Source organism: Phocoena phocoena, chromosome 10 (assembly GCF_963924675.1).
Source record: "Phocoena phocoena chromosome 10, mPhoPho1.1, whole genome shotgun sequence".
NCBI lineage: Eukaryota > Metazoa > Chordata > Mammalia > Artiodactyla > Phocoenidae > Phocoena > Phocoena phocoena.
The window spans coordinates 47,688,251-47,715,518 of NC_089228.1; the positions used below are offsets into that span (position 1 = coordinate 47,688,251).

The window sequence follows — 27,268 nt, forward strand, 5'->3', positions numbered from 1 at the left end:
AAAATAACCTGTACGTGACTGTTAAAAGCAGTTTTATTTGTAATAGTCAAGATCTGACTGGTGGTTAAAACAAATATCCTTCAACAGGTGGTTAAAACAAACTGCAGTATATCTATACCATGTAATACTATTCTGCAATAAAATGGAATGACCTATTGATACCTGCAGTGACTCAAGTGTATTCCAAGAGAATTATGCTGAGTGAAAAAAATCCAATCTGAAATGTATGGCCAGATTTATATAATATTCTAAAATGACAAAAGTATACAGATGAAAGTATACAGATTAGTGGTTGCCAGAGGTTGGGAATAGTGGGAGGGAGCAGGGGAAGAGGGAGGGGTAGCACTTAGGGAGGCCTTGGTGGTGTTGGAACAGTTGTATATCTTGATTGTGATGGTGGTTACACAAATCTACACATGATAAAATGACAAAGTGTACACACACATTGTACCAATATCAATTTCTTGATTTTTTAAAATATTAAACTATGTAAGATGTACCCATTGGGGGAAACTAGTTGAGGGGTATTATCTTTGCAACTTTCTGTGAATCTGTAAATTCAAAATAAAAAGCAAAACTGAAAAGCCGTACCAAATGCAGTGTGTGAAACTGATGTGGAAAAACAAAATTATGAAATATATATTTTAGGGCAGTTGGAAATTTGAAAATGGTTATTAGATGGTTTCACGGAATTATTGTTAATTTTCCTACCTGTAATGATGGTATTGTTAGTTTGGAGATTATTCTTATTACTGAAGGATGCATATCGAAGTATTTGGAATGAAGTGTTTTGATGATTACAACTTAAAAAAATGTCTTCAGTATATAGAGAGGTAAGGCAAACATAGCAAGTGTTAATTGTTGAGTACAGAAGGATACAGGCATTCGTTGTACCATTCTCTGTACTGTTTGATATTTCCAGAACATTTAGGGCAAAATTATCAGGGTCTTCCACAGATGGATGCTTTGTAGTTTCAGGCTGTCGGGTGCGCGCCTCGGTTAAGTGGCCTTACCCGACCTAGGGATGCCCCGCGCTCTGAGGCTCAGTTCCCCAATCCACCTGCACTCTTCCTCTAATCGCTTTTGCCCCCATCACTGGTCGGTAGCGATATTGGACACCCAACGAGAAGACAGCACCTCCGAGATTCCTAGAGAGGCTGGCCTGGCGACTTGGGGAGCCGGAAGCCCATCCCCAGGCACTTCCTGTCCGCTCATTGTTCTCGCGCCGGTAGGCGCAGGGGTCGCGGCCGCTTGCCTTCTGCTCCAGAGCCCGCGAGCTCCGGCCGGGCTTCTTCTCCGCGCATGGTGAGCGGGGTTGGCGTGGCCTGGGCGCGAACGTCGGTGGTGAGGGAGGGGCCATCGCAGGGTCCGCTGGCCTCGTCCTCCCCTCGGGGATCCTAACCCTGTCTGTCCGGAGGTGGCTCCGCGCCCCGCCACCTCGGAAACTCGGCTCTCGCCTACTTATGGGGGCCTAGCACGCGGGAGATTGGACACGGACCGCCCAAGGGGCCAGGGTCGACCCCACAACAGGGCTGCGTGGGGCCTGGAGAAGGAGGAGATGCGTTGCCACGTTTGGAACTAGGGAAAGGACATTGAAAGGAAACCCTTGTTAGGAGACTTTGCTGTCTAGGGCTGGAGGCCGATTAGAGTTTGATCAGCAGTGTGATGACAATACTCAAAGTAGGCAATCTTGCGTATAGATAGGTGAAACGAGTGTTAAGGGCCTTCCTCCCTGGTAGAATTCAGCTAGTAATGGAAAGAATAATTCTCCAGAATTAAGATGTGTTGCAGGACTGAGAATATTGCATTATTGAAGAGATGCAGTGTATACAATAAATTGCCAGTACGTTAATGTAGGATAAAGTATGTGATCACTTCAGTAGCAGCAAAAAGGGACTTAATGAAATGTAGCACGTTTTTCCCTAATAAGACATCTAAAGGGGAATAGGAAAATTTCAATTTCTTCATAATCAACTAAAATGGTAAGGTTATTTTACTCACAAATCAAAAAAACAATCTGTTGGCTTGGCTATGATACAGGGGTACTGTTAAGTTGGTGGTGGTATGATTTGGTGCAGTCCTTTTAGAAAGCAATTTGGGGAACTTCCCTGGTGGTCCAGTGGTTAAGATTCCTCGCTCCCAATGCAGGGACCCGGGTTGATCCCTGGTCAGGGAACTAGATCCTGCATGCTGCAACTAAAAGATGTGCATGTTGCAATGAAGACCCAGCGCAGCCAAATAAATATTTTAAAAAATAAAATAGAAAAAAAAAAAAGAAAGCAATTTGGCAATACCTGTCACTCATAAAATCCTTCAATCAGCAATCCCACTATTGTAAAGGAATAACTCAGCAGCAGAAAAAAACTATTTGCATGAAAAGAATCTTAACAATTATTAAGAAAATAAACTGGAAACAAAAGTTCTTTTACTAAAGCAGTGGCTAATAAATAGGGGCTGGGGACTTCCCTGGTGGCGCAGTGGTTAGGGGGCCCGGGTTCGATCCCTGGTCAGGGAATTAGATTCCACATGCATGCCGCAACTAAGAGTTTTCATGACACAACTAAGGAATCAGTGAGCCACAACTAAGACCTGGCACAACCAAATAAATAAATACTTTAAAATAAATAAATAGGGGCTGGTTAAGTAAATTATAATGTAGCTGTAACTTAGAGTACCATGGTAGAAGGAGGTGGTGCTATATGTACTTATATTGAAACATCTACCTAAGACTATTGTGAAACATAGAAATTGAGTTCAAAAAGCAAACAGTTCAGGTTGCAGTCTTTTGTTCATGCTTTTGTCCTTGGTGATTAAAAAAAACGAACCAAGCAAACGAAAAACTTTGGATTGTAATGTCCTTTCTTAAAAAGAAACCATAGTTCAGAAGTTTAAGTCATAATTGTCAGTATGGTTGGAGGTTTTTTCCTTAAAAGAAATATCTTAAATTCTTTAATAAACAGTGATTATCTCTTTGGAGATGAACCAGGGGTAATTTTTCTTAATCATTTTCTGTATTTTTTAAATTTTTACAATTAAAATATATTAACTTTATAATCAGAGGGAAAATCAATAAATATTATATAAAGGTGCTTGTAATGTGATTATTATGGGGATAAATTGCTTGTATACATTACAGCTCCTTCCATCCTCTTGAGGAGGAGAGCAGACCCTGTAGCGGTAGTGGCTGCTGCCTAGACACTGGTGAAATTGGCTTGTGGGCTTGGTGGCATCCAGGCAAACCTCTGCTCTACTGCTAACAGTGTTTTCTGATTTCTCAGTAGACATTACTCATCCTGGCCCCGGGAAGAAACTCAAGAAGAAGCTTTTGAGACTTAAAGATTAGATGGGGCTTGACTTCTGCTGGGCAGCCCCCAGCTGTAGGAGTTCCCCTGCTGAGCAGAGAGGATGACTACAGAATTGAGAGAGGCCATGACCCTGGCCCCTTGGGGCCCAGTGACAGTGAAAAAGGAAGAGGAAGAGGAGGAAACCTTCGTGGGTCAGGCATCCAGCCAACAAGTGCATTCTGAAAACATCAAAGTCTGGGCTCCTGGGGAGTGTCCTCAGACAGGCTTCGATGTATCAGAACAGGAGGAAAAGGTAAACAATGGTCTGGGAGGAAGGAGGAAGGAGACAGCCAAAGATCTCAAGTGATTTCAGAGGGGACCCTATCCCTCTGCTCCCACATCTGTAGTCTTGTTGTCTGGTGAGGGCTCTGGCCTCTAGTCTTTTGCAATATAATTGAAACATTATATTATTCTATTGATGTGACACTTGGTACTTTCTATAAACCAGTGCTTCTCAAACTGTGCTACAGTTTGCAATTACCTGGGGAGCTTCTTATCAAATCATGATACCCATGCCATACCTCATGTCAGTTAAACCAGTATCTCTGGGGGATGGGACCCAGACCTCTGTATTTAAAAAAAAAAACTCTTCAGGTGATTCCTGCAGGATTTGATAACTCTAACCTGTACTTCTCAAACTTTAATATGCATAGGAATCACCAGGATGTGGGGGAGGGGATCTTGTTAAAATGCAGATTCTGATTCAGGAGGTCTGGGGTGTGGTCTGAGATTCTGCAGGTCTCACAATCTCCCAGGTGATGGTGATTCTGCTGATCTGCAGACCACGATTTGAGTTTGTGAGGCTGTATGTTTTCAAACACACACCTTTCCATCACTAGCCAAATGAGGCCTGAGGTTCCCCAAAGCCTCTCTGTAATAATATGATTAGAACCTTGCTTCTTTGATCTTTAGACCTTGGGAAAGTGTACTCTGGAGAATCTCCCCATATGCTCTCTTGTCTTGTGCTCTCACTGGCAAGTTAGGTTTGGGTGCTGAAGTGGACAATGAGATGAAATCAAAATGATCAGGAGGAAGGTAACAGGCTTGCTTCTCTGCCCACCCCACCTTGGGAATTAGGGAAGACTCTGGCTTCCTTTTCCTTTCTTTATCTTTAAATGTTTGGTATTTTTCTTTCTTTTTAAAAATTTTTTATTTTACGGTCTCCAAGAACGGGTGCTTATGTTCTCAACCTCAAAGCTATAATTGTACCATCTCCCAGTGACAGTCTCCTCATAAACCCACCTGTGCCTGCTTGTTTCTAGGGTCAGAACGTGTTCTGGGACATGGCTGTCGTCCTGAAACCAACACAGGAGGCGTCTGCTGCATCAACCCCTGGCAGCTCCTCATTACCAGAGACTCTGGCCAAGAGGGAGCTACTGGAGACTCATGGGAGCATGACCTGTCTAGGTGAGGTTCAACCTCAATTCGGAATATGACCATTGAGGTTTCTCAAAATCTTTTCAGAGACTGGTGGTCTCGTCTCCTAACCTCAGCAACAGAGAGTATTGAGGTGTTGAAAGTGTCAGGGACGGCTGGACAGAGGAATACTGAAAGATGCCTATGCATTTGTCACAGGAAATGGCTTATTTTGCACACAGTCTCAAGACACCAGATAAACACAGGTGAACTCCAAATTTACCTTTTAATCACATTTATTGTTCAGCAAGTTTCATATTTATTCACCTGTGTAGACACGTGTCCTCTTCAGTATGCTTCGTGTTTATTGTAGCTTGGTGAGCCTGCAAGAGAAGCTGGCTAATGTAGGAAGGGTCACCTTTTGTGGTGATATTTTGAGGAAATGCCCTGGAGGTGTTCTGTTTTCATAGATCTTTGTGCAGATTCTAGAGGATTTTAAGCACTTGCGTCAGCCATGATGAAGTTTAAAGCTAGGTCTTCATGGAGGCTACTGATGGCTGGCTTATCACCTGGTTCTCTAAGCTGGGACTCAGGATGTGTCTGGCTAGCAGTGGCGGAAGCTTGCCTGTGAAGGAGTGACATGTAACTGTGGGTCAACAGTGTGGTAGCCATGAGTCCTGTGTTGTGGAAGCAATCCCTGGATGACTGCCAAGGCCCCTCTGGTACTCATATGCTATGGGTATAGGGCTGTGCCTGAATATCCTGAACCTATTCTCCTCCCTAGCCAATTACTCAGGCATTTGCAAACCAAGTCAGTTTCTTAAACCAGTGTTGTAGGGAAGGCTAGGCTTGCCACCTTTCATTTTCTTGTCTCTTCTTTAATTCCCCAAACTCTCAGCAGCTTCTGTTTCCCGCTTTCTGCTTTCTACTCCATTGTCTCTGGAGCGTTCCCCTCTGTATCACTTCTTTTCTGTTTCCTTGCTTTATCAGTCAGTCATTTGTAGTTTTAACTCCAGCAGCTGCCCCCATCCACCAGGAATGGCCACTGTTTTCTCTCTCTGCTATTCCTAGCCAGGACTCATCTTTCTGCGAGCCATTTCTGTTGTAACAGGTAATGGCGAGGGACTTCCCTGGTGGTCCAGCGGTTAAGACTCTGAGCTCCCAATGCAGGGGGCCCGGGTTCAAACCCTGGTCAGGGAACTAGATCCCACAGGCCACAAGTAAGCACCTGCATACCGCAACTAAAGACCCTGCACGCTGCAATGAAGATCCCACATGCCACAACTAAGACCTGGTGCAGCCAAATGAATAAATATTAAAAAAAAAAAAAATAGGTAATAGTGAGCTCACTGAGCTCTAGGAATTGAGAGGGAGTCACGAGTGTAGTTGCTGCCCTACCTCTGATAACTCTTTGACCTTGAGCAAACCCTTTCTCTTCTGGACGTCCATTTCCTATTCTATAAAGTGGGGTGCACTGATTCAGTAAATAAAGGATTCGTTGGGGGCCTGCTTCCTGGGTGCCGGCAGTGTGACAGGCGCTAGGGATATAGCAGTGAGTAAGAACAGCCTTGCCCTTTTTTAGCTTCCATACAAGTGAAGGAGAACAGTTTCATCTTGATCATAAAATTGTATAATATACGTGAAAGTACTTTGGAAATTTTGAAGTTAATGTTTGTGAGTTTTATCTACAGTTTGGTATGTATTTATTAATATTGAATTTATTAAAGTTTATACATTTAAAGCCAAGTTTTTAAGCTTTTAAGCATAACTTATTTTTATGTCCTTTATACATCTAGAAAAATTCAGAATATTTCACAAACAAAAAATATTTTTACATAAAAACCAGGAAAGGAAGGGTGGAGAGGCAGTAGGGGAAAGAGGTAACAGGGAGAAAGTAAGATAAGAAGGAAGAAAAGAAGATGTAATAGCAGTTTTAAACTGCAGGAAGAAGAGTGGAGTAGATTGAGAAATCAGAGCAGTAGTAATAGAAATAACCAGAAAAAGCCTTTCAGGGTGTTTTGTTGTTGTCGCATTCGGGGCTTTGCTGTATCCAGTGCTCAGGCATTCCCTTTCTCTGACATTGCCCTTCTTTCTGAATGACTGTGATGGCCTTAGCCTGGCAACCAAACTGGGCTGTCCTCCTTGCCCAGTATTGGTTTGTGCCTCACAACATCCCTGTCCCACCCACTCATCTTACTGGCTGGAGAGTTGCCCTGGCCTGTGCCAGTAGGATGTCTTTGGACATTAGATTCCCCTGTGCAGTTGCTGCATGACCTGCAGCTCACAGCTGAAGTCACACACTTCCTGACCGTTATGACTTGACTATCCTATTCTTTTTCTAGGCCAAAAAAATCTGACATTTATTTTTTCTGTTTGCTGTTTCAGGTGCTGAAACCAAGAACCCACAGTTATTGGTTCCAAAAACTGAGATATGTGATGAAGCAGAAAAACCTCTCATAATATCAGGAAGAATCCAGAAAGTTGACCCTCCAGGACCTGAATTAGGAGAAGGCTGTGAAAAAGGGAACATGTTAAAAAGGCAGAGAATAAAGACGGAAAAGAAAGATTTCAGACAAGTGACAGTGAAGGACTGTCACATACCTGAAAACTTCAAAGAAGAGGAAGACCAGAAGTGTCACAAATCTGAGGAGAGATATAGCCTTGGTTCTGGCTCTGTTAAAAATCAGAAAAGCCAGGCTGGGCAGAAACCTTTTACATGTAGCGTGTGTGGGAAAGGTTTTAGTCAGAGCGCAAACCTTGTAGTGCATCAGCGAATCCACACTGGAGAGAAACCCTTCGAATGTCACGAGTGTGGGAAGGCCTTCATTCAGAGCGCAAACCTTGTTGTGCATCAGCGAATCCACACTGGACAGAAACCGTATGTTTGTTCAAAGTGTGGGAAAGCCTTCACACAGAGTTCAAATCTGACTGTACATCAAAAAATCCACTCCTTAGAGAAAACCTTTAAGTGCAGTGAATGCGAGAAAGCCTTCAGTTACAGCTCACAACTTGCCCGGCACCAGAAAGTCCACATTACAGAAAAATGCTATGAATGTAACGAGTGTGGGAAAACATTTACTCGAAGCTCAAACCTCATTGTCCACCAGAGGATCCACACCGGGGAGAAGCCCTTTGCCTGTAATGACTGTGGCAAAGCCTTCACACAGAGTGCAAATCTTATCGTGCATCAGCGAAGCCATACTGGTGAGAAGCCATACGAGTGCAAAGAGTGCGGAAAAGCCTTCAGTTGTTTTTCACACCTTATCGTGCACCAGCGAATCCACACCGCGGAGAAACCTTACGACTGCAGCGAGTGCGGGAAGGCCTTCAGTCAACTCTCTTGCCTTATCGTGCACCAGAGGATTCACAGCGGGGACCTTCCGTATGTGTGTAACGAATGCGGGAAGGCCTTCACCTGCAGCTCGTACCTGCTGATTCATCAGAGGATCCATAATGGGGAGAAGCCATACACGTGCAGCGAGTGTGGCAAGGCCTTCCGGCAGAGGTCGAGCCTCACCGTGCACCAGAGAACCCACACCGGGGAGAAGCCCTACGAGTGTGCCAAGTGCGGCGCGGCTTTCATCTCCAACTCACACCTCATGCGCCACCACAGAACCCATCTCGTTGAGAGCACATAGAGGGACGAGGGAGACCTCCAGGCGCCAGTCAGAACCTCTGCCCCTGCCCCCCTCCCAAGTCAGACACCTCTTGGCTGTTTTCTCCTCCTTGGTGAAAAGAGGCCTGCTCTGTCCTTAAAAGTAATAGTTTTCAGGAGTGCAGTGCGAAACACAAGAGGGGCATTTCAGAGGCTAATTTAAAGAAAATGAAAACGAAGGCCTCAAGGCAAGGATTTTGTTTTTCACTTGGTGCCCCAAGTGGTCATGGTGTCTGAAGTGGAATGTGGCTTTCTTAGAAATGGATCATACAGAGCTCAGTGATAAAGATCCCTTTGGGGGAAAGGCATTTTTCACTTAACTTTGTTTTTGAAAACTCTGGTAATTTCTTGGGCAACGGGCAGGTTACTGGTGGAGGTCTGCCTGATGGAATTCCAGAGCATTGAACCTCGTTTTCTAATATTTTGGGTTAAGCAGCGACTCATTAAGGAAACCACTTGGGGTAGCAGTTCACCAACAACTCACCTATGAACATTTATAGGTTTTCCATTCCCTAGGTAATTAAAAAAAAACAAAAACACCCTACTAACCATCTACTGCTCCTAACATGGATGGAAGTAGGAAACATTCGTTTCCCTCATCATCTGTACCTCATGAACGTTGGTGTGGTAAAGCTCTGGGGACCTCTGACGAGAGTCTCTTCTGACCGTTTCCCAGTCTGCATGGCCAAGCAATTGAGGACTGATGGAGACAGCCACAGACGCTGCTGGGCTGTGTCCCTTTGCTAAGGTCAACAGCTCTTCCCATAACTTAACCCCAGTTGCCATTGCATTCCGTTTGAGTGAGACGCTGCTAGCAGCCCCCTTTCCAGATAGAGGCATCAGAGAATAAAGCTTCCCTGGAGGTATGCCCGCTTTGTCTCTGCTCTCATTCTGCTCAGGCCCAAGCAGGGGGCTCAGTTGGGTGTCATTGTCACTTTCTGGATGGTCTTTAGAAGAAATAATGGAGCCCTTCTAATTCTGAGAGGAGCCAAGAGGGAAATGAAAAGAGAGGGAGGAAGCAGAGTGGGATTCCTAAGGTCTTCATTTGTTTTTTCTAGAAGTTCAAAGGTATTGGAATATGCACACTTTTAGAAGGATGAAGAAACTGGCTAAGGTAAGATACCTTTGTTACCATTGAGCCTTTACTCCCGAAAAACAATTTCTACAACTATGCAATAGGTAGAGTTATGTAATAATATTGCCTTGTATTTATATAGAACTTGATTCTTTGTCTGTGTACCTTCATGTGTAGAGTCATGATACCCGGCACTTACCTCATACTTTCAGATAGATCATTACCTTAATCCTTGTAACACTGAAAGAGGTGTTTGCCCCCTTTACCTGAGAGAGGTCATTTAACACAAGACCAAGTAACAAGTGACAGCCTGTATTCAGGCCCAGGTCCTAAATCCAGGTTTCCTCTGTTCTTCTATGTTTATCCCATGTCTCACCACCTGTAACCCCACCCAGATCTGTGGGAAAGCCTGAGAAAAGGGTATATAGAAAAGGTATATATATATATAGGTGAGGAAGCTGAGGTGACAGATTTGGGGGTTTGCCTTAGGCAGTGTGCCCAGCAAGCAGCAAATCTAAGGCTGGGGTTTGAGTCTCCTAATTTTTGGGTCTGTCTCCACTCCCGCTCTCAGGAAGCAAGAGTGTTTATCATAAATGCTATACCTGGTGAAAGCAGTTGGGGGCACCTCTCGTGCATAAGTCCACGCATTTATTGTGTCATTTCTACAAGACTAAATATTAGTTAGCATAGCGTTTTGTAGTTTACAGAGCACTTTCACATACACAAGGCATACACAAGAAAGCTTATTAACTTCTTTTTTTTTCCCCCTTTAACCACAGTCTTTCATCAAAGCATGTGTGACAACTTCTCCCAGTTTCATTCTAAATCATATAGACACAAATACAAAAACATCAATACAGTTCAAAAGTAAGAATCAGAAATGCTCATGCGGGGCTTCCCTGGTGGTGCAGTGGTTGGGAGTCCGCCTGCCGATGCAGAGGACACGGGTTCGTGCCCCGGTCCGGGAGGATCCCACATGCCGCGGAGCAGCTGGGCCCCGTGAGCCATGGCCGCTGAGCCTGCGCGTCCGGAGCCTGTGCTCCGCGATGGGAGAGGCCACAACAGTGAGAGGCCCGCGTACCGCAAAAAAAAAAATTCTCATGCCCTCACAGACCCTGGTAGTGACTCTTTCTGTCCCCTGTCTGGGAGTGGAAAGACCCAAAGGTAACACCACATGTCTCCGCTGAGATTAGGAACAAGTTAGGTTTTTCCCCCTGCATGATCAGGAGGCTTAGAAGAGGGTGAGCAGGTCTGAAGATTTGGGGTAGATCCGTGACCCTGACCCACCAAGAGGCCAAAAGTGTGCTTTCCTGAAAGGTATCAGCTGGGATTTGTGACCATTAAGATGGTTAAACTGTTTGAGTCACATGTTGTATATTTATCCTCGTAAATGAATACTCAGTCATGACTGATTGTGATCTCCTGGCTAGAGATTTCTATTCATAGGGAGCTCAGAAGAGCTATCCAGACGATTGTGATATAAAGCCAGGTTTGGGAATCACTGACCCACCGTTTTACAGCAGTGGTTTTTAACCTTGGCTGCATGTTACAATCATCTAGGACACGTGAAATTTTTTCCATTTTAGGCCTCAGTATTTTTGAAAACTTAGAAGGGGAATGAGCCACTACAGACAAGTAAAACCTGCAGGTCACAAATGTGTGTGATCAAAGGTGGAGGCGAACTCCAGTATAAGGATCTGGATGCGCATTGTTCTGTTTCAGCAAAACAGGACAGTAACTACATTGCCTTCCGTGCCTCTGACAACCCTTGGCTGCTGGGACCCTGTGACCTAACTTCCTGTATTTGTATTTTAAGTGAATATACCAAACATTTTATTTACATGAGCAAACCAAGTTCTACGGAACATGCTTTTCTGTTCCTCATTCAACAAAATGACTTTTTACATTTTTGCTTATATTTCATCTCCAGGTCTGGGTTTCCACCAATCTGCACCCAGGTTCAGGACCCCCGATCCTACACAAATCCTGTGAGCCTAGTAGGTTACTAGACAGATCAGTTCCTTCCCCAACTCATAAAAACTTTCCCTCCCAATTAAATTCCAGCCCTCAAAATAAATTACCTCCCACTTTTTTCTACAGGGTTTCTGATAGGAGAGGAGTGACTACCCTTTGTTGTCAGATTTGGCTTAGGTTTTCCTTTTCCTTGGGGTCATCTCCCTTCTTTCTGGGCTGGTCTTGCCAGAAGTAGATGGGAACTCTGAAGCCCCATTTTCTTAAGTTGCCAAGAGCTATCAGTCTTACAGATCTCAGAGTCAGACCTAGTGATGAGCATTAAGGGTAGAGCCAAGAAGTCTGTTTTTACCCTCAAATGAGACCAACAGATGTATGTTACGTGGAGCACAGGGCTGAGAAGGTGAAATCTCGTATAGGTGCTTTGGAGGCTCGGTGGGGAGAGATTCTTCATCAGCATGCGTACACACACACCCCTCTCAAACATAATTGGCTGTGAATTCCTCCAGGCTCAAGGAAGCTAGTCCTTTCTCTATGCTCTAGATCGCCTCCCTCCCCTAGGTGGTCATCCCTCCCCCACTTCTGTCACTTCTCCCCTTGTGTGCCTAACCTTTCTGGGGTCACAGCCCCTTTGAGAATCTGATGGAGGTTGTGGACCCTCTTCAGGAGAAACTCGGATTGCACTCTCAGTTCTGTGCTTATTTGTGGAGGCATATAAATTCCCTGAGGCCAATCCGTGGAGCCTCCGGAGCCTCAAGTCACACCTGGGGATGCACTACATAATTGCCCTCACATGCTACAAAATGGTGGCTTTTTAAAAAATGAGGTCAGATTACGGAATCTCTGAGGATGTTGCCCAGATACATAACCTTTTCATTCTTGCTTCTCCTGGCTTCCCTCCCTCAGCAAATGGCATTATCCAGCACCCAGACTGGAAACCCAGGAGGCATTTCTGGCTTCCGATGTATCATGTGTTGATTACAAAAATCTTTATTATGCACTCTCTTTGTGGCAAACATGGTGCTAGGTCCTGGGTTGCCAAAGCAAACAAGGCCTACCATACCCCCTTTTCATGTCTCTCATGGGAAAGATGTCTGGATCCCTCAACATGATTTACTGAGCTCTTCCCAGCCTCATCGCTTCACTTCACACGCACCTTTACTGCAGCCTGGAGGCACGTGCTTGCTCTTCTCGTGCCTTTGCTCACACTGTCCCCGGTGCCTGTGATACCTCACCACCACACCCCACAGCGCCTGTCTGCTTGCCTAACATTTGGTTTCTTTTAAGATTTGGCTCAGGCCCATCTCTGGGAAACCTCTGACTGCCCTATGGCCAAGAAGTATATTTAGAAGTATCGAAGAGCATGATATTTGTATCCAGAGTTTTACTTTATGCTTTAAAGTGAAAAAAGTCTGGATTCGAAATTGTGTATATAGTATAGTTCTCACATAATGTTATGTACACTGTATACTATGAGAAAGTATATAGATAAACATGAAGGAAATATAAGAAAATGTTATAAATGGTTGACTTGTTCAGAGCCATACAAATGGTAAATTGCAGAGCCTGGGCTCAAACCCAGGTCCTAGGGATAATGGAATTATGGGTGATTAAAAGTGTTTTTTTAAAGTAATTTCCATATTTTTTATAAGGAACAAAAATTTTATAATCAGGAAAAATAAATTATTTATTGTAACTACAAATTTAGTTTTATTGTATTAACTGTAAACAGTATCTCAATTCTCCATTTTGTAGAATGGGGGATGCACCCTGCTTCTGTCTCCTCCCCTTGTCCACCTCTCTGCCTCTGACAATGTCAAGTCTGATAATTCTTGAATTCTGTTCTGAAACCATAGTCTTTTATGCTTTGTTTATTGATTTGTTCTGAAAATTGAAATAAACAGCATGAATGTTATTATGACTGTGTAAATGTTGTTCACTGCAGACCTAAGTAGTTTATTGTGATTATATTTCCTTTTTGGAGCAGCATTTAATTTTTACCGAAGTTTCTGGTTGTCTTTCTTTTTCCCTTGTACTGGTTGCTTTTAACATATCCGCAGTTATTTTCAAATTCTCTGTCCAATTAGACACTCTTCTGAGTCCCCCTTTGTCCTGTATATATCCCTTCCAGAGACCTCCAGCCTTCTGCTCTAGTCTGTCCTTGACGTTCTTTTTTTTTTTTTAACCTTTTTTTGGCCATGCCCTGCAGCATGTGGGATGTGGAATCTTAGTTCCCCAACCAGGGATCGAACCCACACCCCCTGCAGTGGAAGCACGGAGTCTTAACCACTGGACCGCCGGGAAAGTCCCTGTTCTTCATGTTCTCTCTGCCTACTGTCCAGTTGTTACACTGGGCTCCATTGCATCCTAAAATCCACATTCTTCCTTTCTTCGTTTACATACTCATTTCACTGCAGCACGTCAAGTCACTTGCCAAGAAAGAGTATGTGGAAGGCAAAATTGTTGGGTGCTTATATATCTAAAACAACTGTCTCTGCCCTCACAGTTGATTGGTAGTTTGACTCTGGAATTCTAGATTGAAAAATTTCCCCCAAAGTTTGTAGGCATTGGCTTCCCTGACTTATAACATCCAATGTTGCTAATGAGATGCCTGATTCCATTCTGATTCTTATTTCTTTGACAATAAATAGAATTTACATTTTTGTGATCTGTTTCCCCACCCCTTTCAAGCTTTTGAAGTCTCCTGTTTATCCTTGATGTACTCAATTCCCTAACGTACTCTGAGATTTTTCAATCTAGCGACTCAGGTACTACTACTCTTGGAAATTTTCTCATGTTATTTATGTGACAGTTCTCCGTTTCCGTATTTTTTTTTCTATTTTCACTCTTTCTGGAATTCCTGTCAGTCAAATGTTGGACCTTCTGGATTGATCGTCAACTACTTTCTCTAGTATCTCCATTTCCTTGTGCCATTTTCTGGGAGAGTACCTTGATTATTTTTCAACCTTTCTAGTGAATTTTTTTATTTTTGGCAGTAGTTAATTTCTAAGAGTCTTGTTTTCAGTTTGTTCCTTTTTTGTAGCGTACTTTTCTCATTTAGAGATACCTCTCAAATCTGAGTATTGTAATTACAAGGATTTTCCGAAAAGTCTCTTCTGTCACATGAATTGTCTCACCATCTTCGTTCGCCTGCTCTGGGTCCTTTTTTCTCTTTATTTTGTTGACTGTCTTTGGAGACTTTCCTCAAATATGTTGTGATTCTTAGTGATACACACACAAATACATGGGTATATCTGTGTGGTGGGAAGGTGGGTAGTGGGATTGGCTCAGTAAAAGGCTTCCCTCTAGAGTGGTTGGTAATGAGCAAGCTGTTTCCCTGGTGACCTCTGAATGCCAGAATGCAGAGATCTTTTGGCTGGGGTGCTTACATTTTCTTAGCAAAAAATCCTCTGATGTTTTTGTCTGGGGTTTGGTGGCCAAGTAGGTTCTTTCCTATCTTTTGCTTTTGCAAACAATGCCATGCTGAATATTCCGGCACACTGTCCTTGGTATGTGCACGACTTTGTCTGCAGGATATAAAGGGTAGGTACTTTTGATATTTTGATAGAAATTGCAAATGCAGTTCCCAGTACAGTATGTGTAGGAAAATGCTCACTTCCCTGACTCCTCTATAGAACTATTGTTTGTCTTTTCTGATCTGATAAATGAAAAATGCTCTCATGTTTTCATTTGCATTCAATTATGAGTGAAACTGAATATCATGTCTTGTGTTTAAAAGCCAGGTGTATTTCTTTTTTGTGTGAATTGCTTGCTCATGTCCTTAACAAGTTTTTCTGTTGGTTGTTGATCCTCTTAGGAATTTATTTCTACCAATTCTGTAGTAAAGAAGTTACTCTTTTCATCTGCTAGATGAGTTGCAAACATTTTCCCCAGTTTACAGTTAGTCCTTTTACTTTAGTTTTTGCTGTTCGGATATTTAGGATTTAATGTCAAATCAAAGACTTGCCCTCTTCAAGATTATACATTCTCCCGTGATGTCGCCTAGTCTTTGAGATAGGTCCGTTTGAAATCCATTTTGTAGTAAGGGCCGAGTTGGGTCCTGGCCCCGCAGCCCTCCCCTTTTCCTCGGAGTCCAGCAGGGGGAACTGGGCGGAAGCACCACGAAGACGGAGGCACCTCCCTGCTTCCTGAAGCTGCGGTGCAGCAGCCGGCAGCCGAGTGCTCCCACCCCGGCCGTTTCCCTGGGCCGTTCTCAGGTCGCCGAGGGTCCGCGGTCTCGGAGTGACAGGCTCGCGCCCGTAAGAGCCGGGAGTGGAGGCCCAGGGGAGGGGTAGCTGCCGGAGAAAGAAGGGATAGCCGGAAGGGGCGGGGTGGGCCAGGCTTGCTGGGGATGGAGGAGAGGGCGGATTCCGCAGTCCTGGGCGACGGAGAGAGAGGACGCGGCTGCAGTCCGGCGCTGGGGGGTGGGGCGGGGTGTGTATTGTGAAAGCGGAGGAGGGGCTGCAGCCTGAGGTCAGCTTAAGGGGAGGAGGAAGGCTGCCACGGGGGTGGGGAGTGGGGGCAGTGGGCGTGGGGCCGGGACCCGCGCGGGGAGAATAAGCGGTGGGGATGGGCAAGAGCAGAGACGTGGAGGAGAGAGTGCCGGGGCGGGGAAAGGGGTCGGACAGGGTGGGAGGGCGAGGGGCAGGGCGTTGGAAGAGGAGGGGCTCATACCAGCTCAAGGGCGGGTTCCTCCGAGACCCTGGGATACCGGTCCTGCTGAGCTTGTTTCGCTGGCCTCCGGCTGGCGGACACGAAGGAGGCGTGCCGCTGCGGACGGGATTATTTTCCCAAACCTCTTGTTGGGGAAGAGAGCATTCTAGACTGGCCCTGCCCCTCACTTACCTCCAACCCAGGACAAATCCCTAACGTCTCCGAACGTAAGTCCTCTCTTCCACTCCAGGTAGGAGGCTGGGATGAAATGAGTTTGAAATGGCTCTGTAACCGTTAAAAAGCTGCCTGGTTGCAGCGACCTGTCATATTCCTGCTGGAGGGCAGGGTAGGCATGGATAAAGGAAGCCAAGCTTTACCTGACTGGGAAAACATTTTTACTTTCGCAGTTCAACATGGGGTGCAGTTCCTGCTGACAGCCTCACGCATAGACATCAATGGCAGGAGCCGCTGAGCAGCTGGGGACTGCAAAGGCCTTAGCCAAACTCAGTCCTGCCCCTGGAGCTGGGCTGGATTCCCCCATCACTGCTGCTGGAAGTTACACCAAATCTACCTGAAGCTTGAGACTAAGAAGCAGAAGCCTTGCAGAGGCCTTGGCTGTTGAGAGGACAGGAAACAGGTCAGGGAGGGGAGATGCAAAGTCATAACTCAGGTCGCAAAAGGTAGAATCTGTTTAGACGAGAGTCCAAGGAACCACTGTGCTGAGGAAGGAGCCAGGTGCTTCTGTGACCCCTGAGGCCAGAAGAAGCCATGAGGGGATGTCTCAGGAAGTAAGAGTCTCTGGCAGGGTCTGGACTGAGGCAAGAGCAGGATGGATGAGCCCTGGTCCCAGACAGCTGTGGGTGCTGGAGTGGCTTCCAGTGCCCGGGGTGGCCTGGAGCACCTGTCCTTCCTTCCAGCCTGCTGGGCACCACTGGGCCTTTGGAACAATGGGTGCCCACTGTCGTGAGCTGTGTTCACAGGAGGCCTGGTCCCAAAGCTGGCCCTGCCTCCTTCAAGAGCCAGTGACCCTCCCAGGATGGGCCAGCTCTGTGTTGAACAGTGTTTACTGCCCCTTCAGGTGACACTCCCTGAGCCCGAGGAAGTCACAGTCAGGAACACATCAGGGTTTCTTCTTTGCCATCAGGGAGTTGAGTGAGAATGCAATGCGCGCGAGTGAGGACAAGCCCCATGAGCCTGACAGAGGAGGAGCCCCGGCAGTGGCTCTGGCCTTGGGAACACCACCGGCAGGGCTGAGCGGAGCTCCCATTTGGAGCCTGGTGGACCGTCGCTGGCTGTGAGAGGTGGGGAGACAGGCTGGCCCTAGAAGAGGGTGAGAAAAGGACCAGGGGTTGCCGGGGCAGGGGTGGGACTCACCTGCTGGCCTTCTCATAAGCCATTCTTGGTTCCCCTGTGGGTCCTGGACCTTTAGGTGTATTAGCCCAGATGCACTGGGCTCATTTCTTTCTTATTAACCCAGTCAGAGTGGCCAGCTCGTACTGAGTGCTGAGTGCCAGGGAGCCCTGAGGGTCCTTTGAGGACCTGCTCTTCCTCTGACTTGTTGGGTCATCTCTGGGAAGCCACAGACTCCTCACCAGCCCAGCCAGCTTCCCAGTCAATTTCCTCACCTGCCCAGACAGCGTCACAGGGTGGTGAGCTTCAAGGAGACGGGGCCAGGATGAGGCTGTGAACCGTCAGTCATGTCGCATTGCTGTGATCATTAGTTAGTCAGGCTGAGCTCCCTGTCCAAGAAGAGAAGGTGTGCTCTTTGGGAGGGATGCTTTTGTGACTGTATGGGGCCCACATCCCCTGCTGGAGATGAATCTTCAGCATATAACTCTTTTTTTTGGGGGGGGGGGCTGTGCTGGGTCTTCATTGCTGCGCGCGGGCTTTCTCTAGTTGCGGCAAGCGGGGTCTACTCTTCGTTACGGTGAGCGAGCTTCTCATTGCGGTGGCTTCTCGTTGCGGAGCACGGGCTCTAGGCGCACGGGCTTCAGTAGTTGTGGCATGCAGGCTGTAGAGCACAGGCTCAGTAGCAGTAGTTGTGGCACACGGGCTTAGTTGCTCTGCGGAATGTGGGATCTTCCCGGACCAGGGCTCAAACCTGTGTCCCCTGCATTGGCAGGTGGATTCTTAACCACTGCGCCACCAGGGAAGTCCCTCCTCTTGGCAGATTTGAGGGCAGGGATTATGCCTAGCCAGCACTGTGTCCTCACAGAGACCTGCACCAATGCACCAGGTTAGGAAGGCTGTAGGCATCGTAGGATTCAGCTGTGGCCCTGCAAAAACTCATAGCCTCATTGGGAAGATAAAATGGACAGATGGGAAAGAGAAAGCTAATTCACAAAAAAATATGAAGTCATTTGTCAAAGCAGTGGGGATGGATAGCCGAGGTGGTTGAGGAGACAGGAGGGGGGCAGTCACTGGGAGCTTGGGGAGGGGCAGACCAAGACTCCCTGAGGCAGGTGCGACCTGAGCCAGTCCCAGATGATGGATGGCTGGGTGGCTGGGCAGTTGTGGTGAGGAGAAGGACAAGTATTGACTGCTCCAGGCCATGAGGAAGACGAGAGAAAAGAAACAGGCAAGAAATCTTTTTTAGGGAGCATGAATATGACCAGAAAGTTCAGGGAAGCCGAGAAGGGGGTTAGGGAATGGGAGATAAGACCACAGTGAGGGCTCAGGCTGGACTGAGGTAGACCCTGGCCACCTCTACCCTCCAAACTGTTCTTTGCTCTTGGAGAATGTGTTCAAAATCAGTTTGACCAGGTATCACTCTTTCCCAGTGTTGGGCTTGAGTCTTCCCTCCCTGGTTCTCCCAGTCCCAAACGGAGGAAACTGGACTGCTCCGCTAAGGAGCTTCCTTGGCGGTTTTTTTTTTGTTGTTGTTGTTTTTTAATAAATTTATTTTATTTATTTTTGGTTGCATTGGGTCTCCGTTGCTGCGCAGGGGCTTTCTCTAGTTGTGGTGAGCGGGGGCTACTCTTCATTGCGGTACGCGGGCTTCTCATTGCGGTGGCTTCTCTTGTTGTGGAGCACGGGCTCTAGGCGCGCAGGCTTCAGTAGTTGTGGCGCACGGGCTTAGTTGCTCTGCGGCACTTGGGATCTTGCTGGACCAGGGCTCAAACCCATGTCCCCTGCATTGGCAGGTGGATTCTTAACCACTGCGCCACCAGGGAAGCCCTTCCTTGGCATTTTGATGCTCCCCTGCTTCTGCAGCCCTCCTGGAAGCAAAGGCCGAGTTCCGTCTCCTGGACCTCCTTGAGTGGATCTTCTTTCCTTTTCTGTTTCCTGTAGATGTGGGGTGAAAAGGGGCAGAGTGTGTCCATCCCCACCGATTTGGAGGGTCGGCCACTCTGTTCTCTTCCCACCTAGACTAAGCTTGTAGGCTGTGAGGCTGGGGATCCACACCTCTGTGCACCACCTCCCTGCCCCACTGCCAATCTCAGTGCCTGGCTTTGCCCACAGCAGGCCCTTGACCCTGCCTACCTCGTAGCTCCCTGCTCCCCTGCCCTACCTGATTGCATGGACCCCTCAGTTCCCTCTCAGGAGTTTTCGTCCTGCCTCTCTCTCGCTGGCAAGGGGGATGTGCTCAAGCTCCTTGACTCCTAGGACCCCACAGTCCACATCCAAGCCCTTCTCTGACCTTCACTTGCTGCTTTGGCCAGTTCCCAAGACATCCCGTGTGTCCCCTCCTGTTTTGGCAGTCTTTACATCTGCAGGCTTGGTCCTCCCTGGGCACAACATCTCTGGTGACAGAGCCATCTCCGCCTCTTCCCCAGAATGCAAGCTTTCCTTTACTGCCCTTTCTTTCTTTCTTTTTTCTTCCTCTGCCCATACTCTGAAACCATGGTGCGTGTATAGAAAAATTATGAATTTAAGTACTCTACTCCCTCACTCCTGATGTTTCAGGAAGCTCACTGGTGTAACACTTGTATCTTCTCTCTGATCCCACACTCACTCTTGCCCTAGGACAAAAAGGGATTGGATTTGATTGATGACTTTGGAAAAGAAGTGGACTGTGTGAAAGCCAGCCCTCCTCCTTCCTACCCTTAGGGTCCAGTTTTTCCACAGAGACCATGTGTCTGCCCTGTTCTTCTTTGCTGCAGGTGTTACAGGGGCAAACCCATGGTTGCCCAGCACTGTGTCCCTGGGTGCTTAGTGCTGTCTAATCCTGGGATTTGGTGTTAGTAACCTCACTTGCCTGCAACTATAAGGCACATTCAACAATATCAGCTCTTCAGTAATAAAGATAATATATTGGTCTTTGCATATCTTATTTGTCAACTGAGCAGAGAATTTTACTAATAGCTAACACTTACCTAGCTAACACTTTATGGACATTAAATTTTTTAATTCTAAAAACATCATGAAATAGCTACTAGCGTTAACCTATTCTACAGATAGGAAAACTGAGGCACAGAGAGGTCAAGTAACTGCTTGTGACAGAGGCAGGATTTCACCTCAGCAGTCTGGCCCCAGTGCTATGCTGATTCTTTACTTTTATTTATTTATTTATTTTGGCCATGCCCCATGGCTTGCAGGATCTTGGTTCCCCAAACCCAGGCCCTCAACAGTGAAAGCACGGACTCCTAACCACTGGACCACCAGGGAATTCCCCCATGTTGCTTCTTTAAAGAGAGAAGTCATTTATTGGGTTTCCTCAAATCCCAATATAGTCTCTTACCTGTCTAGAATATAAAGCTGATTCTCCTTTTCTTTTTGCTATATATTATTTGTTTTTATCTTCTATGCCTTGCTCAGATAGTGAGACCAAAGTTGAAAAGGAGGATTTGATTCTAGAGCAAACTGAAAGGAGAATTCTTTGAAAGACGCCAGGGCGAGATTCCAGAGGTCTGTGCATTGGGGAAGCCAGAGAAGCGGGGAGCAGGACAGCAGGACATTCTGAACAGCCTGCAGACAAGTAAGTGAGGAGAGGCTTGTTAATGAACTTTTTTCAATGGTAATTTTTAATTCAAAGGGAATTCAATTCAGGAATATATTGATTTAATGTACATAGAATCTTTATATGACTGATGCTACAGATAGACTTGTGGATAGATGGGTGCCTTTACTCTGCTCTTTTCACCTCTTTTCAAGTACCTCTCTTGTGAATGAGTGTGTGTTTTCATTTTATTCTGAAAAAGTAGAAGGCCCGTGAAAGACCAGTTATTGATATATCTTTATCCCAGAGGGAGTGTTATTCTACTTCCTTGCATGGTGCATTTCCAATCTTGTTCCCTTTTTATCGGGGGTATATGAAAGTTAAAAAAAAAACAAAACACTTCTTGCCCCCAGCAAAAATCTCTCCACGTGTACTGAGTGTGGCAAGCCCTTCAGCCAGAGCTCCACTCTCATGGCCCACCAGAGAATGCACACGGGAGAAGTCGTGTGGGTGCGGGGAGTGTGGGAAGGCCTTCACGTGCAGCTCCCACCTGATCTGCACCAGAGGGTGCACACTGGGGTGAAGCCCTACGTGTGCCCTGAGTGCTGCAAGGCCTTCAGCTGAAGCCCTTGCCTCCTGGTGCACCCGCAGAGCCACACAGGCAAGAAGACCTATTGCCACACCCAGTGCAGGAAGGCCTTGGGCCAGAGCTCCCATCTCGTCTGCCACCAGACCACTCACACCCAGAAGAAGCACCAGGCCAGCCTCCCTGGTCAGAGCCCAGAGTTGAGGTCAAGGTTCATAATCAGGAGCTATTTTTAGCACATGGAATGTACTACTCCCTTGCTGAGATGGCCCATTCTTTTTTTTTTTTAAATAAATTAATTTATTTATTTTATTGGCTGCCTTGGGTCTTTGTTGCTACGCACGGGCTTTTCTCTAGTTGCGGCGAGCGGGGGCTACTCTTCGTTGCGGTGCATGGGCTTCTCATTGGGTGGCTTCTCTTGTTGCAGAGCACAGGCTCTAGGCGCGTGGGCTTCAGTAGTTGTGGCACGTGGTCTCGGGAGTTGTGGCTCGCGGGCTGTAGAGCGCAGGCTCAGTAGGTGTGGCACAGGGGCTTAGTTGCTCCGTGGCATATGGGATCTTCCCCGACCAGGGCTCGAACCCACGTCCCCTGCATTGGCAGGCGGATTCTTAACCACTGCGCCAACAGGGAAGCCCGAGATGGCCCATTCTGACTCCCACTTAGCACTCTTTCCAACCCTAACGCCCCCATCTACAGTTTTCCCCAGACATGAGGTGGTCACTGTGTTCCAGGTGAAGGCAGTCTTTTATGGGACATCAGGCACGCCACTGGGCTTGGAGGGAAACCAGGCCCCAATCGCCTTCTATGAGGCCCCTATCGAGAGGCTCCTCCCGAATCCTAGAGAGGCAAGTGAGGGCTGCTCTTCGGGGTCGCTGATGACGCACTACCGGCCGCGCTGCTGTTCTTCCGGTCCGGGCGGGTGAGCCTGCGCCTTGGGTTTCCGTGTACCTCCGGGACCGTGGTCGCCGCCCCGCTGGGAGCCGCGGGACATCACGGTGAGCGGGCGGGGCCCAAGGGAGGGGAAGGCAGCGGCTCCGGGTGCGTCTCGGCTGTGGCGGCGGCCCAGGTTTATGTAGCAAGCCCGCCGGGGCCTCGTTCTCCCCGGGTTGCTGCCTGCATGGCGGCTCCGAACTCCCGGCGGCCCGGCCCGGCTTGCAACTTCAACACTGCACTCACCAGGGCCTGGCACAGAGGACACGCCTAAGAAGATGGTGGAGTGAATAAATGAATGAATGAATGATGATTGAGTGATGGATAAATGATCAATCAAGACCTAGGACCCGTGTTCGGAAATGAAATCCTGGGGCCAGAGTTCTCGGTCTGGATACCAGCTACTTCCCCCAGCCAGTCCTGCAACTCAAACTTTTTTAAGGGACCAACTTAAGAGCAGAAGGCAAATAGTGTAAAGCGCACTAGCTAAGGAGTCTCGAGACCTGGGTTATAATTACCCATGACAGAGCCGGTTTCTTGATCTTTATAAAGTTGGACTGTCACTACCTTCTTTTCTCTCTAAAGCTCAGTTGATAGCATGTACATGATAGCACGTATGGAAATGTTAACGTCTAACAACAAAAATTTACTATCCATTACTTGCCAAATATTACACAGGGTTTAGAGGCGGGGATACAGGATGAGTGACCTCGGAGCCTGCCAAATGGGAAGACGCTTCCACTGTAGTGCTGGAAGATATATGTGTGAGCAGATTTCTGTGGTAATGTTTTAAAACACATTTATTTGGCGCTTAACGTGTGCCAGGCACTGTTTTAAGCAGTTGCGCTAGTTTATTTAGCCTTCACAGCAACGTATTATCTAGTTTTTAGTGAGGAAATTGAGGTACGAGAGAATAGGTAACTTATCCGAGGACACATTGCTACTGAATGACCCAAGGCTGCAGAAGAGATAGATCCAGTGTGCTGCTGCAGCCTAGAAGAATACGTTACTTGGGACCAACAGGCAAATCAAGAAGGGCTTCAGAGAAGAGTACATTTACGTGTGGTCTTATTGAAGGAATTGTAGTTTCAAATTCTTGGAAAACCCCACCTGGCTTCCCCAGAATCCTTCTAGAGGGATAGGGAAGTGGCAGCAGGGAGAAAGCTTACAAGGCATGAGGAGGAAGCCAGATCCCTCTTCGTTTAGCAAGATGAGGATGGAGATATATATGTCCGTTCACCATAATACCCGTTTCCCCCAAATCTGGATTCAGATAGATCCTTTCAGCATCTTAAAATCACCAACAGATTATTCCACATTATGTATTTGTGGAACCACCTATACCGCCTATTCTGGGCAACTTAGAGGCCAGGGGGACAGCAGACTGTGGCTCATGGGCTAAATTTTGGTCTACCACCTGTTTTTGTTAAAAAAAATTTTACTGAAACACAACCAAGATCACTTGTTTACATATTGTCTAGTTCTGTTTTCAAACTACAAAGGCAAGGTTTGCTAACTTTTGGCGTAGACAAACAGCTCAGATGATCCACGACTGGAGGACAGTGGTTGTCACCAACCTGTCCTTCTCAAACATAATGCCTAACCCCTGTTGAGTGCCTGATATGTGGCAGATATCTTTATAAATGCTTTACGTGAATTAATTAACTCATTTAGGGAATTCTCTGGTGGTGCAGTGGTTAGGACTCTGGGCTTTCACTGCTGAGGGCCTGGGTTCAATCCCTGGGGTCAGGGAACTAAGATCTCACAAGCTGTGCGGCACAGCCAAAAAAAAAAAAAAAAATTTAGTTAGGGGTTTCACAGAACGTTGGAGCTGGAAGGACTTGTGGATATTATCTAATTTCTCACCTTTTTCAGATAAATAGCCTGCTCATGTGGGCTATGGCAGAGCATGGTTTCCTGAGTCCCAGCCCAGTCCACTTTGCCACTTTGATCTTATTTTGAAAGGGAAACCAATACCATATCCATTACGTGTGGCATTAAAAAGAAAGGTTTTCTTTTGGGGGGGGTGCTTAAACCCCTGAGTGAGATCTCTCATTTTTAAATGTTTTACTGACTATAAAAGTAATTCGTGTTTATTGCAGGAAAAATGAAATATGTAGAAGGATATAAAGGACAAAATAAAGTAACCCATTAAATGACCTAGAGATCAGTTGTTGACATTTTAGTGGGTTTTCCTCTGTCCTTTTTTATGTGTGTGTTTTGTATATATCTGTGTAGCAATAATAGTTTCTGTTTATTGAATGCTTACTTTAGTACTGGTATATATGTGTATGTTTTGTTTCCGTGTTTTGTAGTCTCCTGTTTTAACATATTGTATTTTCTCATGAATATTCTTGAAAGCATGACTCTTAATAGTTTCATAATCTATCATATTGATATGCCATCAATGTTTACTTGCCTGTATTTTTACAGTTATAGTAACAATGTGATCTTTGTACATAAATCTCTGTGCTTATCTCTGATTATATTTTTTTCACTTGTTTTCTGTGATTACAGAGTTATTTACTTATTTCTACAGGAAAACTTTCAAACATTGCAAAAAGAAAGGCCTTAAAACAAAAGTTTAGGGCTAAAAAAAAAAAAAAAAAAAAAAGTTTAGGGCTTCCCTGGTGGCGCAGTGGTTGAGAGTCCGCCTGCCGATGCAGGGGACACGGGTTCGTGCCCCGGTCCAGGAGGATCCCACATGCCGCGGAGCGGCTGGGCCCGTGAGCCATGGCCACTGAGCCTGCGCGTCCGGAGCCTGTGCTCCGCAATGGGAGAGGCCACAGCAGTGAGAGGCCCGCGTACCGCAAAAAAAAAAAAAAAAAAAAAGTTTATCATAATCTTATTCCTCAAGATGATCATGGCTAACAAATTGATAGATATTCTGAGAGATTTAAGTTTTTTAAAAATAAGGCAAAATATAGATAATTGAAGAAATTTGGAAAATAGAAGAGAAAATCATTCATAATTTATATCACCATAGTGGTGATTACCTTTCCTTCTTGATCTTATTCATATGTATATTTTAACATACATATATAACGTTAGATTGTATTTGAAATTTTAATATCCTGTGTTTTTTTTCACATTTGCCTATAAGTATTTTTCCACATTGTCACGTATTTTCATTTTCAATTATCTGATGTCTGTATAATTTCCACCAAGTGGAAGTACCATACTTTGCTAAATTGCTAAGCCTCAGTGTCCATCAACAGAAAAATTGTGTTTTCCAACATTATTTCAGGGGATTTTTTTTTTTACAGGTAACAAAAGAATTCAGCTTGGGTTTTTTTCTCCCACTCTGGGAGGTTCCTTCTCTATGAAAAAGTTCTAACAGTAGAATTACTAGGTTAAATAATATAGGCATTTTTATGACATACTGATGACTGAGGATATTCTGAGATCCATTGCAGGTGTTGTATATAGTACAGATTGAGAATTTTGTCCTGACTTTCTGTACCTACAAAATGGTGATCGTGGTGTCCCAACTGCCATTCAGCCTACAACTTTAAGACCTAATATATTGGGTTGGCCAAAAAGTTCATTCGCGTTTTTCTGTAACATCTTACGAACGAACTTTTTGGCCAACCCAGTATATTGCCGGTTAGCTCTAGAAAGATGGTACCAGTTTACATTCCCACCAGTGGTGTGTGAGAAGCTCTCTTTCCCTGTACCTTTGCCCGTTTTGAGTTTTAGCATTAAAGAGAGACTTTCCAACTTGATATAAAAATTGATTCTTCATTCTTTCAGTTCTCATTTCTTTGATTACCAGTGAGGTGAAGCTTTGTTTTGGTATGTCTTTTGGCCTTTTGTAATTCTTGGTGTATTTGTTGTACTTTGCGTTTTTCTATCAGTTCATCTTTTTTCTTTACTCGTTAATAGGAAGTCTTTTATCTATCAGGTCTATCTACTCCTTGATGTATAAATCAAAAATACATTTTTTAACCCTTTACTGGGTTTTGGTTTATTTTGGTATGTTGTGTGAGGTAGGAATCTCACTAAGTGTTTTTTCCAGATACTTAAGCAACAGTCCCAACATAAATTGTGAGTAATCAATTTTTTTCTGATTAGAAATGCCAATTTTTATCATATATTAAATTAGTTTACTTATTTCTCTTAGGGATTAGGAATCTCTAAAATTAAAAACCAGAGTTAAACCTCCTTATAAATGTGTAAACTCCCTGTTGAGGTTTCCTAGCTACACTCTTTTGATGATTTTATCTGTTACCCCCAGAATTTCAGTTACCTTCTTTATGACAAAAACTCTAAATACAAGTTTTCAGCCCACACCTCTGTCCTCTGTTCCATATATGTATGCCTGATATTTCAAACTGAATGTATCTTTTTCCTCCTCAAACCAGTGTTACCACTCTCACCAAAGGTCACTGTCATCTCTCAAGCCCCAAACCAGCAAATTATCATTAACTTCTCCTTCTCCCTCACATCTCGCTCCAGTAGTCATCCTGTCCTGTTGTTTTTGTCTCTTAGTCATCCAAGTCCCCTTATTGGACTGCTGAAACAACCTCCCAAGGGGTCCTGCAGCCTTCACCTTGCCTCCTACCTTCCACCCCTTGTACACGCTTTGCTCTATGAGCAAAAGGATAAGTTGTCTGTGTGTGTGTGTGTGTAATAGAAGATCTAATCATGTCACATATTTTTCAAACCTTTTCCAATACTTTTTATGGCTTTTTGCTCACTTTAGGGTAAATTCCTTAAAGTGATTTGCAGGGTTATATTTGCTTGCCCTGGGCTTCATGTCTTATTTCTAGTGCCTAATACTTTGGCCTTACTAGATCTCTTTCATTCTTCCAAAGTA

At 45.6% G+C, this 27,268-nt stretch overlaps 1 protein-coding gene across 1 annotated transcript; it reads left to right on the plus strand.

Annotated features, from left to right (window-relative positions):
• The first annotated feature begins 1,253 nt into the window (after window positions 1-1,253).
• ZNF35 (zinc finger protein 35) lies at window positions 1,254-25,126 on the plus strand. The gene is made up of 6 exons (XM_065886222.1): window positions 1,254-1,305; window positions 3,282-3,597; window positions 4,607-4,751; window positions 7,086-8,458; window positions 8,719-8,725; window positions 25,065-25,126. Exons 2-4 carry the CDS (start codon window positions 3,406-3,408, stop codon window positions 8,336-8,338), a joined length of 1,590 nt encoding a protein of 529 aa, XP_065742294.1. The 5' UTR covers window positions 1,254-1,305; window positions 3,282-3,405; the 3' UTR covers window positions 8,339-8,458; window positions 8,719-8,725; window positions 25,065-25,126.
• The last annotated feature ends 2,142 nt before the right edge of the window (window positions 25,127-27,268 follow it).